The 13,969-nt window shown below is 37.5% G+C and overlaps 1 protein-coding gene across 1 annotated transcript in view; it reads left to right on the forward strand.

Moving 5' to 3' along the window:
• Positions 1-13,969, forward strand: part of bmm (brummer) — a 59,758-nt gene that overhangs the window by 3,119 nt on the left and 42,670 nt on the right. The window contains exons 4-6 of the mRNA XM_089732306.1: positions 335-598; positions 3,531-3,706; positions 13,750-13,932. Coding sequence (XP_089588432.1) covers positions 335-598; positions 3,531-3,706; positions 13,750-13,932 — 623 coding nt within the window. The remainder of the gene's footprint in view (positions 1-334; positions 599-3,530; positions 3,707-13,749; positions 13,933-13,969) is intronic.

The following is a 13,969-nucleotide window of genomic DNA, read 5'->3' on the forward strand; positions in this document are numbered from 1 at the left end:
TCCCGTAAAAACAGAGTTCCGTTCAAAATAAACGCTTTGTTAAAGAAATTAAATATATATAATAATATGTATGTAATGATATGGAATATTTCAGAATTAAAAAACAATAAAAAACTTATTTGCTTTTTCTGTGATATAATAAGAAAATAACATTTAAAGCCCATAATCTCATTCAATATTTTTAACAGTATTCATAAATTATACAAAACTGAACTTTCTTTTTACTGAATGACAGACTTCACTGAATGACACTAAACAAAAATCCTTTTTAAAAACTAAAGAGTTTTAAATATTCAAGGTTTTTCTTTACATAATTATATGAATTTTTTAACAGGTAAACTTAGCGAACACGAGTATAGAGCTATCAAAACAAAACATGAATCGATTCGCTCGTATCCTTTTCCCTCCAAAACCCGAAGTCTTAAGCAACATGTGCAAGCAAGGCTTCGACGACGCTCTTCGATTCTTGCACAGAAACAACCTGATATCTTGCACGAGATGTCTCGCCGTGCAGTCGACCTTCCAGCTTCAAGACGTCTTGGATGACACAACGTACGATTATGATCCGGATTGTGAAGAGTGCAAGACCCATAGACAGGTATTGTGAATAATATCACTAGAAAAACGGCTTCAACTGCTTTAGATTTTTTTTCCTTTCGCCATTTGCCTAAGCGGCTTTTTTTTTATTGCTTAGATGGGTGGACGAGCTCACAACCCACCCTGGTGTTAAGTGGTTACCGGAGCCCATGGGTGGCGCTTAGACATCTATAGCGTAAAAGCGCCACCCATCTTGAGATATAAGTTGTAAGGTCTCAAGTATAGTTACAACGGCTGCCCCACCCTTCAAACCGAAACGCATTACTGCTTCACGGCAGAAATAGGCAGGGCGGTGGTACCTACCCGTGCGGACTCACAAGAGGTCCTACCACCAGTTCACAAGAGGTCCCACTACCAGTGAGAAGAGGTCCTACCACCAGGCTTGCGGTCCAGATGATTTTTAAGCTTTTAATGTAGTTCACAACACGTCCAATCTCCAGTAGAATGCTTAATTTGAGTAAGAATTTTCGTAATATTATTAAATTATCTAGCAAAACATGTTTTGCGTATAACAATGTTCGGTTATCTAAACGAATATGTGTCAAGTGTGTCAATCAAGGCAAAAGGCAATTACTATCTTTCGAGAGCAGGGAATGATTAGGCGTTAGTTATTTTGTTATTAAATATTAATTTCACAAGAATATGTTTACCTTTAAATTACACTTAGTCTTATTTAAAAAAAAAATATGAGCGCCAAAATGCCTCGTACATAAACCTCTAATGATAATTTAAAAAAAACTGTCTCTAGAATTGCATAGGTCAGTGACCCCTCGTTTTGGGTTTAAAATCAGAATTCTATTTTTTTTTTTCTTATGTTGAATATTTCTGTTTGGAATTTTACTGAATACGAAAAACTCGTTCTGTATTATAATAATAATAATAATAATAGCCTTTTCATTCCTAAACATAGGGTTACAAGAGGTCCCTAAGTTCGGTGTGCCTTTTGGCATAGGCCTCCTCCAATTCCTTCCAATGGGTCCTATCCCTTGCTACTCTCAGCCAGAATGGTCCCGCTGTCTGCTTCAAGTCATCTTCCCATCTCCTGATTTGACGACCCCTACTTCGTTTGCCGTCTCTTGGTTGCCAGAGGGTGACTTGCTTGCTCCATTTGTTAGTGGGGTGGCGTAGCATATGCCCAGCCCATCTCCATTTTTGGACGTCTATCCGGGTGAGAATGTCTGTGAGTTTCGTTCTTGTTCTTATGTCTACGTTCCTGACTCTATCTTTGATTTTTAACCCTAGCATGCTTCTTTCCATGGCACGTTGGCATTTTATTAGCTTCTCCCTGTGGTTAAGTGTCAATGACCAAGTTTCGCAGCCATAAGTAAGAACTGGTAGAATACAGGTCTCGAATGTTTTCTTTTTGATATGATTGCCTAGATCCTTACTTTTCACTATTTCCTTCAGTGACCAGTATTTTCTCCAACCTTGGGCTATTCGCCTGGTTATTTCCTTGGTCATTACATCTGAAGGGGATATAATCTGGCCTAAGTAATTATATTCTTTGACATATTCGATCTTGATGCCATCTACCATAATGTCTATTTCCCTTGAGTTTGTCATCAATTTTGTTTTACTGGCATTGATTTCCAAGCTTCCTTACTTATATTGGCTAGGCTCTGCATCATTAGTTCTATTGCCGCAGGATTCTCTTCAAGAAGCACCAAATCATCGGCAAATCTTAGGTGGTTTAGGCGAGCTCCATTTATATTTAGACCTAAGTGGTCCCAGTTTAGCTGTCTAAAGATGTGCTCGAGTACGGCGTTAAATAGTGTAGAGGAGAGAGGATCGCCTTGGCGTACACCCTTTTTGATAGGAAATGACTCTCCTGTTGATTCAAGTTTGATACTGGCCTTGCTAGATTTATATATACTCTTGAGTATTTCTATATAGTTGCTCTGGACTCCTTGTTGTTCAAGACTCCGCCATATGTATTGGTGCCTGAGGCTATCGAATGCCTTTGAGTAATCTATGAACGCCAAGTATATTTGTTTATTGTATTCATTATACTTCTGTATCAACTGTTTTATTGTGTGAATATGATCTATAGTGCTGAAGCCTTTTCTGAATCCTGCCTGCTCTGCGGGTTGGCTTTCATTTAGCGTTAATGATATTCTTTCCAGGATCACTTTAGCAAATACTTTATATATGTTTGATATTAGAGAAATTGGCCTATAGTTCCCAATCTCGTCTCTAGTGCCTTTTTTATGTAGTAAAATTATGTGACACTCGGTCCATTCTTCTGGGATTTGCCTTGTTTGTAGGATTTCATTGAAGAGTTTTGCCAGCACAGGACTGATTTCCTCTAAAGTTCCCTTAAGCATTTCGTTAGGTATCTTGTCCGGCCCTGGAGCTTTCTCGAGTTTTTGGGATTTTATTGCCTTGGTTACCTCTAAGGCAAGGATCTCTGGCACTTCGTCTACTTTGTTTTCATTTGGTTCGTAAACTTCCGGAATTGTGTCCAACCCTGAACCTAATTTATCAGAATACAATAGGCGGTAATAGTCCGTGGCTAGTTTCAGTATTGAGAGTCGTTTAATTAAGTTAGATTCGCGTTGGTTCAGTTTCAATATCCATTCTTTCCCATGTTCGCTTAGTTGCTTCAGAGCCTTTTTTGTTCCTCCTGTTCTTTTTATATTTTCTTCTAAAACACTATTTCTTTTCTCTCTACGGTCTTTTCTTATATTCTCCTTAATTTTCTTGCTAAGGTTTGCAATTTTTTGGCGTCTTTCTTTATCCCCTTTATTTGATATTAGTGTTCTTCTTTTATCCAATAGTTCTAGTATCTCCTTGCTTAAATAGCTTTCTTTGCTCCTGGGTTTGCTGACTAGCATCTCTTTCAATTTGTTTTGTAATCTTCTGTATTTAATCCCAGTTTCTGCGTCGGAAGCAATAATTTCTTTTTCTGTATTAATGTTTTGTAAATATTCTAGGATGCATTAGTGGACGATCTACCGGACACGGTGATGACGATATTCCAAAATGCCATCGATTCGGCCAACAACGGCATCGTGAACTGGGTGATGAAGCAACGTGCCGTCCGATACCTGAACCTCCTGACGCTGCCGTACCGAGTGCCCATCGACATCATGTATGCTACATTCACCAAGTAAGTGCCAGTTATGTTCGACGGTACTTTTTTTTGTTGCTTAGGTGCGTGGACGAGCTCACAGCCCACTCTGGTTTTTAAGTGGTTACCGGAGCCCATAGACATCTACCACGTAAATGCGCCACCCACCTTGAGATATGAGTTCTAAGGCCTCAGTATAGTTAGTTACAACAGCTGCCCGACCCTTCAAACCGAAACGCATTACTGCTTCACGGCAGAAATAAGCAGGGTCATGGTGTCTAACCGCGCGGACTCACAAGAGGTCCAGTAATCACGCAAATTATATTTTATTAGTGCTTATCTGTCGTGTCTATTTTTCTTTTTCTCCTACCTATTTTAGTAAACTCGAGGGGTTATTCTAGATTTACCGAACTAGTAGGTGAGCTCTCGGGGCTCAAACAGAGGGTTTTGCTAACACTGGCCCTAGCAAGAGCAGTGCTTCGCAGAATCTACCGCCGGATCGGAAACGCGACCCACTGAGAAGATCCGACGAGAAACTCAGGGCTGTGTCTGAGGGTTAATTTACTCGTCGAGCCCTTCGTCGCAAGCGATGGGTTCGGCGAAGACTGTGACCGGTGCTTGAAGTACCTAATAGCACCGTTAATAGATCGGGAGGATCCGTAATGACGTGTTTAGGGCGACTGTTTATCATTCGGTCCACCGGATCGGTCGTATCTAGTTAAAGAGATATAGTTTACTGATAGCCATCCAAGGATCATTACCCACTTTATATGTGTGTCTGATTAGTTGTAACTCGATGACATGATTTGAAGCCGTTCCATAGCCCGCCTTGTAACTTCATCATCAGACCAGCTGGATAGTAGCGTAATGTTGCATTATCATCAGGGGTATCCAACTCCAAGGAGAAACAACAGTTAAAAAATCATGAAAATTCGCCTTTAGTGCACTTTTTTATATTCGTTAAGCGTATACTTCCCTAATACTAGACTGTAGATCATCGTTTAATGATTACTCTTTTGGTAGATATGTAGGGTTAGACTCCAAACAGGCCAAATTGTTATTGGTAACAAATAAATTTCACGAGAAGTCAGCGCAGCACGGATTGGTTTTAGGTAACTACAAGCTCTTGCTAGGGCTAGGGTTAGGTTAGAATTCTCTCAGGCTGAGTCCCGTGAGCTTTCGGTGATGTCAGCATAAGCCCTCGAGGTTACTGGTGGTTTTTGTTGTTATTTTGGTCCAAGGGTACCCCGCTGGTACATAGGGCTCTCATAAGTTGTCTCCACCTGACCCTGTCTTACGTTTAGTAGGCAAAAGTATATTTGTAATCCCTTGCTGTTTAGGAAATAAAATCTCAACTGAATATGTTCAAGCGATGACAACCAAACATATCTTAACAGTGTGCTTAATGCGAGTTTTATAACGTTCTCGATCGCGTAAAAGTTAACTCAAATTTGGATGGATTTGGAACGTTTGCTTACGTTTGGCACTAGGGGCGTTGTTCCAGCTGCATACAAATTTGAATTAACTCTTACGCTATCGAGAGCGTTAAAAAACTCGCACTTAACACGCTGGCCAAAGCTGCGTTTAAAATCTTTTGAGGTATTTTTGACCATCACTATGCAGATAAGTGGTGATCGTCGCTCAGGGATGTCAGCAATAACGAGCACATCCACTACTGAGGACTTTCCCTAAAATTTCGTTCTTTTAAACTGAATGTAATACTAAAATTGTTGAGATCGATATTATAACTGACAGCTATTTGCCTACACGCTACAACACTGCTATCATAATGTAATGACAAAAGCAAACGTCAGTACACGTGCACCGAGATCTAGTATTATTCATCTTGTAATGTTTGTAGGTCGCGTTCTATCTGTTCACTAGGTCTGTTGTTTCCTTGGAAAGTAAGCTTCGATATGTATTCGAGCTTGAACCTCTGGGTCTGCGGAGGAACTTTCCTTCTCTCTGTATTTTGTACCGTATGGTCCATGGGGAGTGCTCTGAGGAATTGTTTGAGATGATACCATTATCTCGTTTTTACCATCGTACTGCCCGCCACCGGAGTAGAATTAATCCATACTACCTGGAGCCACTGCTTTCATCGACAGTGCGTTTCCAGAGATCTATTTTGCCACGTACCATCCGGCTTTGGAATGAGCTCCCCTCCACGGTGTTTCCCGAGCGCTATGACATATCCTTCTTCAAACGAGGCTTGTGGAGAGTACTTAACGGTAGGCAGCGGCTTTGCTCTGCCCCTGGTATTTCTAAAGTCCATGTGTGACGGTAAACACTCACCATCAAGTGGGCCGTACGCGCGTCTGTCTATAAGGGCAATAAAAATAAATAAACTAAATAGGCGGTTTGGTCTTATCCGACCGCGACGGGGCAACGCAAAGACGGCGCGGCGGCGTCGCCCGAATCATGTCTCGTCGGATCCCCCGGATTCACTCTCGGTGCTTTTAGGTCTCTAAAGCACTGGTCACCGTCCTCCGTCGAACTCGTCGATTACGACGAGCGAACTAACCCACAGACACAGCCTACTAAGTTTCTCGCCGGAGCTTCTCAGTGGGTCGCGATTCCGATCCGGTGATAGACTTTTTTTTTATTTTTTTTTTATTGCGTAGATGGGTGGACGAGCTCACAGCCCACCTGATGTTAAGTGGTTACTGGAGCCCATAGACATCTACAACGTAGACGCGCCACCCACCTTGAGATACAAGTTCTAAAATCTCAGTATAGTTACAACGGCTACCCCACCCTTCAAACCGAAACGCATTACTGCTTCACGGCAGAAATAAGCAGGGCGGTGGTACCTATCCGCGCGGACTCACAAGAGGTCCTACCACCAGTAATTACGCAAATTATAATTTTGCGGGTTTGATTTTTATTACACGATGTTATTCCTTCACCGTGGAAGTCAATCGTGAACATTTGTTGAGTACATATTTCATTAGAAAAATTGGTACCCGCCTGCGGGATTCGAACACCGGTGCATCGCTTCAACACGAATGCACCGGACGTCTTATCCTTTAGGCCACGACGACGACTCCGCTAGCAAGCAGGCTACTAGCAAGAGCAGTACTCCGCGAAGTACTGCTCTTGCTAGGGCTAGTGTTAGTAAATTCTCTCAGGTTGAGCTTACCTACCCGTCTGGGCGTATCTGGAATAGCCCTCAGGCTACCTTATAATAGGTAGGGGAAAAAATACAAAAAAAATTGAAGGTTTCATATCCGATTAGGACGTTGCATTTTCCAGTTCCATAATTCGATCAGTTGGACGGTACCAGATGGAAAACATGTTTTTATTGTGATCAAAATTGTACAGAATTCAAGTTTAATTATTTATTTGTTTAATTCAACTGACGTACTCATCGCCTAATTGGTATTAAACTATAACTCTCTCAATTGTATAGTATAACCATTCCGCTTCTCAAACTCTGGAGATGTGAGTCCTTTACATCAGCAACAGATCGAATAGTGCCTAACACCAGTGCAGTCCTCAACGCTCTACCGCTGTTGAGTTTCATAAGGATGTTATGTTATAAGTTTCGTGAGAATCAAATACGAAATGCTTACATTATAATACGTATGTATAGTTAAGAAATAAAACAATATCAGATAAAGTAATACTTTAAACAATCCGTCTTCATTAATACGCTTTTATTAGCTTCAGACGTACGTATGTTAGTATGTAACGGAATCTTTGAACATGATTTTAACCCCCTTCAAAACGTCGGATTAACTCGAAATTTGGTATACTTATTAAGGACCGATGACAATTCAATATTAAAAAATTGAATAAATTGAAATTAACTAAAAAATTAAAAATAAATAATAGTCTAAAAAAACTAAAAAAATACGCTTTTTATGATCAGATATGAGTAGAAGGTTTGTTTTGATAATATCCTAAAAAGCACGCCACGTTTTTTTTAAATAAAATAATTTTTTCTTACACTATTTTTAATTCAAATTTATTAAAATGTATTTTTTATTTTGATTTTCTATAAGAGCGTATTTTTTTGTTTATTTATACTATTATTTATTACATACAAAGCCGATTTTCCTTTAATCCTTGCCATATGTAGCCTATGTATGCTATATGTACAGCCAGCGATGCATTTTGCATATTTTTGATCTTCTGATCTATCTACATAGATACATATCTGATCGATCGATATTGTTTAACTCAATATCAATTGGTAAATAAGTGTTTTTTTTTTTATCAGTTGGAAATTTTGCTACGATGTTTTCGGTATTATGGACTTTATCGACGATCTAAAATTGTTTTGAAGTTTGGCTGGTGCTATTACCACCTTGATTAAGATGTATTTTAAAATGTAGTATACTATACTGTCACCGCTTTTACGAGAACAGAAGAAGACACGAGAATTTCTTATTACTTTATTACATATTCATATTTACGTTAAATAATAAAACTGTAAAATATCTCCAAAAAATTATTTGCTTCGCGTTTATCTACTAGAATATCTGATTGAGTTATGGATTCTGTTCTACAGACTACTAGCATGGCTTGGGCAGTATTTTAATTGAGCAATTAATACGCTTTCGAGATTTACTCGAAATTCGAAATATTTTTTTACAAAAATGGCGTCAGTAATGTTTGGCGCGTTTTAGTTAGGGCTGCATAAAATGATAATTCGATTACGTCAAACATTATCTATCAACTGCGTTCTCGTTTGAACGTAATCAATGTTTTGCTGTAAATGTTTTGGCGTGTATTTGTAATTTTATTATGAAAGTGTGTCATTTGTTATGCAAATAAAAAAAATCTATGTATGTATAATACAAGACTATAATAAAATTTGCAGGATAATTGTTTGCATGCGCGTTTGTATACACAAATTCCTGAAACGACTGAATCAATTGATATATAATTCTAATAAGTCAATTAAATCACACTGTTGTACTTATCTGGGCCTAACAAATGTACCTAAAGTTTCGCTGCTCCCGGGTTTATGACGTCAGATGTGTGTAGCGTGTATTCTTGTCTGCCATGGTTAGCAGGCTTATTGTTTTCATCGCAGTTTTGTCGCCTGTCAGTTTACGCAAGTAAAAAATTTAATGGTCACTTAATTAAAACAAATAATTTCTAAAACTTAGTTGCTGATGTACGACACAATAGAGAATGGGTAAAAGTCGATCCTGGACATAGGATTAGAGTCTATCGGACATGGCCATGTTTAATTTATCACCGCAGAATACATCGCTACTTTACCTTCGTTTTTTTATTTAATTACCTACGAATGTCTTCAAAAATTATAATCGCTTAGCTCGGAAGTCCTGTTGAATATTAGAAGTATGTTTTTTGAAAAAAATGTATTACATTGCATACAAAGCCAAGAACATAAATTAACAAATAAAGAAAGAAGAAATAAATAAAAAAGAAGGTAATGGCCACAGTGTCAATGATAATGATTGTTTCTATGAGCTTTATCCGTAGAAGCCGAGTGCTATATTAGTTTTGCTTAAAAAAGCGCGCTTGAAAGGCAAAAGTGACTAAGCGACAATAACTGATTTGTACATAAATGATATGCAATAACCATATTCGATGCGCAAAAAAAATTTATTTCTAGATCTATTAAAATCATTTCAATCCTACAGCTACTAGCTAGATTCTACTACAGCTGGATTTGTTAAAATAAATTTTGTTTTCAGGTATTTCAACTTCAAATTAGTGTACTGTAAAGTTCACGCATTGTCGCTTAGTCATGATTGCCTTTCAAGCGTCGAATATATTGTTTTGACGATATGTGGACAGTTGCTGTGTCTGCAAAAAAGAGTAGGAGAACGAAGTACCACAACAGTATAAGTTTTTGAGGTCAATTTACTATTTTCCGTACGTTCGGTGAAGCTAGTATAACCCCTCGAGGTTACTAGTTTAGGAACGGGAAAAAAACTATTTCCCGAATGTAAAAAAATCGTTATGTCTGCGGAAACCTATCTCGACCCATCCAAATAACAAGTTTAAATCTTTAACTCACTGGTGGTAGGACCTCTTGTGAGCCGGCACGGATAGGTACCACCACCCGCCTATTTCTGCCGTGAAGCAGTAATGCGTTTCGGTTTGAAGGGCGGGGCAGCCGTTGTAACTACACCAAGACCTTAGAACTTATGTTTCAAGGTGGGCGGCGCATTTACGTTGTAGATGTCTATGGGCTCCTGTAATCACTTAACACCAGGTGGGCTGTGAGCTCGTCCGCACATATGAGCAATAAATAAAAAAACTAACACATTATCATGCTTTTTAGCTGTGTTGCCGATAGGATAGAAACGCATGCAGTTCAGTATAATGTCGCCGGCAATGTACTGGTCCGTAGGAGGCGCTGTGTACGGCACAACAACATTATGACTAGGTCAGTTTCGTTTGGGTCGTGACGTCACCGGAGGATGGGTTTCTTTAGATTGCGACTTTTAATAGAAAATTTACGTTAATAGCTTTATTTAAATAGCCGAATTTTGAAGTACTGCAGTTTGGTAATAGAGTTGTGAATTTATTGGTGATTTTTCTCTTTGACAACCCTATGTCCCTAATGCCTTGGCATAACGTCATCAGTGTGCTTGGTGCGAGTTTTTTAACGTTGTCGATAGCGTAAAAGTTAACTTTTATTTGTATGCAGTTGGAACAGCGCCCCTAGCGGCAAACGTAGGCAAACGTTATACACAGAACTACTTTTATTATTGGATATTATAATACACAAATTAGTATAATAAATAGATTAACAATATCCTGTATTTAATGTGGTTACCAGCAAGAAGGATAACACAGTAAAAGACAACTAGGAAAAAGTCTCAAAATGTTTTAAGTAACAATCAAATCAGGAAAACATTCAGGCACCGTATCGAAGCATAGACAATCATAGAGCTTTTAACTTTTACTACTTACTTTTATTTATACTATGTTTTAAGGTATAGAAATCGAGGTCTGTATCTTGGGTTTTGCTTCCCATATCAGATTTGTATTCATATAGATATTATGTGCTTTGTTCAAACGGTACTTTGAACCGGTTTGAAATTTGATTTTTTTTATTTTTTATTTAGACTGGTTCACGGACCACCTGATGTTAAGTGGTTACATCAACAGCTTGAGACCTGAAATCTAAGTCGCAGTTCTATAGTACTACTATTTCCCCCCACTCAAACTGAAACGCATTACTGCATCGCATTTTAAATAGGAAGGGTGGTGGCTATTGCAAAGCACTGCTCTCTAGTGTTAGCAATGTTCCAGGTTAGAACCCCATGAGCCCACCTACTCGTTCTTTGAATCTAGTATGATCCCTCGTAGTCACTAGAATAAGTAAAAAAAAAACTATCCTTGCATAGTCAAAAACGTCCTAATACTTTAAAATCGTTTAAAAGAATACTCATGCAATTGTATGAGGTTTGAAGGTAATTTCAGTGGTAAATCCATTACAGTTTTGTTTAAAAAAAGCAATAATTTAATTAAGGATTTATTTAAAATGGGTTTTTACTTATACGTAAATTATAGTATATAAAATTATGTAAATTATATTATTCAGTAAATAAAATTTTGAGTTATCGCATGAGCAATTTTATCTATTGTGAAACGTAGAAATTCTTAGCTATTCTTTCAATAGAAGTCGCAATCTAATAATATATGAGTTTGGTTTTTTTGTCCTTTGTCTACATGTTTTGCATGTTTGTCTCGTTATTTAGTTATCGTATAATTTTTTTTTTGTTGGGACGTGGGCTTCGTCATCAATAAACTTTTTTAAAACTGTTTTAATGATTTCAAAACGACTTGAAAGGTTATGTTTTGAATGGTTATTTTTAATTTCTCCACCATACCTATACATTAATTACATTTATTACTGCATTTGATTATTGTCGAATTTAGGTTAGCTTTTTAAAAATAAACTTCATCACATTTAGTACAAATATTAAATATTTGTAATTACAATGTAAATTTTAAATATTTAATTTTTGATAACACTACAAGCATATATTTTCGTAATTAGACGTTCGTAAATGCAATGTTATCGCAACGTTCCCTCAACTGACGCACATTGCTGCTTTTTGTTTCGATTCGTTCGTAAACATTATTGTATTATCTGTATTCGTTACTCAACTTCCCTATCGTAGTTCGTTCCAAACACAATGTGTCATTCGGTCAAGGCCGCTAGGTTTTTTTTTTTATTTTTTTTTTATTTGTTTCTAAACGTGCCACGTGGATTCTACGTCAAACAGCACGTGTGGTCTTTGGTTATCAGCATCGAAGTATCGGAATGTTTTCTAATCTGATTTCTGGCATATTATGAGATTGTTTTTTCTAAGACGTAAATTAAAATAGATTAATTTCGGAATTATCTAAATTCTTATATTACCTATATTGTAAATGTTTTACGTTTAGTTATAGAGTGTATCTTTCGTGGATTAAATTTCTCGTGTGCAAATTGATTTTATTTTTATATGTAACTGCTGTCTTACTGTATAAAACGAAAAAAAAAACATTTTGACTATTTCTCAAATGGGTGATATGATGATTAGGTGCGGGCTTATAACACGCAAATATAGAAATATACTAATGAAATTGAAAAAAGTCAGAAAATAGAACAGAATAGAAAACATAAATGGAGTACCACCATAGATTATATTTCACAATTTATTTTGAAGTTTGTTCCCCCTAAATAATTTATTACAATATTTTCTATCTGATTTGATTGAGTACCACTGCGTATTGTTTATAAGTGAACTGAGTATTGTATATAAGTGAAGCTTAGTACCACATATATAATGGTTTAACGTCTAACAGGAGTATCGAAACTCAAATACTTCCTTTTTTAAGCGATTTTATGACCTGGTAACTAAGACCTTTAGGTCAAGTCTTATTTTAATTTTAATGATCACTTTTTATATGAAAAAATGATATTATGAAATGAAATTAAAACGAAATGAGATGAGATGATATGGGATGAAGTATAAAGTATAATCTCAGTAAAATGGTGGTCATTTACTGAGACTTTTCAGTGGACTTTTTGGAGGATTCCGAGAAGTTACGTTCAGCGACTTTGTTTCATTTTCCCACATTTGTGCACTTTCATAAATACTAAACAGTTAATAAAGCACCGTTGTTACACATTTAAACCTGAAGAAACACTAACTAGGCAAAATAAAACAAATCACACAACTTCACTCCTCGCGTTCCCGCCAAAAAGTCCAAATACTTTCTTATCACCTGTTTAACCTCCTAATAATATGTATAATATTTTTAAATGACTACACGAAAAAACAACACGGGCAGTGTTTTTTTTGCGTAACATTTTGAACTTTTAATGCACTCGATTTTGTTCCTACTTTATTTGCTAGCCCCAATTCTAAAGCTGAGGAATCGTCCGTGACCATGAATACTTCATAACGTTAAGTAAAATTTGGAAATTATAAAATTAATATTACGCATAGTAAACTCGACCACAGACCCTATAAGTAGTTTTAATTATTTTCCCATTCGTTTCACGCATAGTGACAAACGTACAATAGTCTCATGCGAACGAAGCTAGTAGAAAATCTCTAATAAAATTAATTAGTAATTGTAAATTAAGAAAAAACCTGAATGCATTAAAAATAGCTATTTTGTTAATATCTCACTCTTATTACTTAGACGAATCTAATGACACCTCATATATTGAAATTCTTAAATAGGCTGAAAATGAAGGGCAAGTCGAAGAATTACACACCTACATACGCCGAAAAAAAAAACATTACCCTCCTTACGGTCGGGTATAATCCAATGCTTTTAATCCACGTCATCACAATTTTCAATTTATTGCTTAGATGGGTAGACGAGCTCACATCCCACCTGGTGTTAAGTGGTTACTGGAGCCCATAGACAGCTACACCGTAAATGCGCCACCCACCTTGAGATATAAGTTCTAAGGTCTCAGTATACTTACAACGGCTACCCCACCCTTCAAACCGAAACGCATTACTGCTTTACGGCAGAAATAGGCGGGGTGGTGGTACCTACCAGTGCGGACTCACAAGAGATCCTACCACCAGTAAGAGGTCCTATCAGCAGTAGAATATAATAAAATAACCCTTCCGCAGATTCGTATCATGCACGCCGAAGATGAGCAAGTCAGTCTGGAAGCTGAGCCTCAATCTCCTGCAGCAGCTCCACGGTTTCGTGTACACGTCGCACGATAGGTCCGAAGCCGCGGCCAGGATATACTACAAGCTGACCACCGAGGCGAAGAGAGAAACCAACGAAGGACACCTCTTGGAGAGGCGGTGAGTAATAAACATTTAATAATAATGATATCTATAT

Source organism: Bombyx mandarina, chromosome 13, assembly GCF_030267445.1.
Source record: "Bombyx mandarina strain Sakado chromosome 13, ASM3026744v2".
Lineage (NCBI taxonomy): Eukaryota > Metazoa > Arthropoda > Insecta > Lepidoptera > Bombycidae > Bombyx > Bombyx mandarina.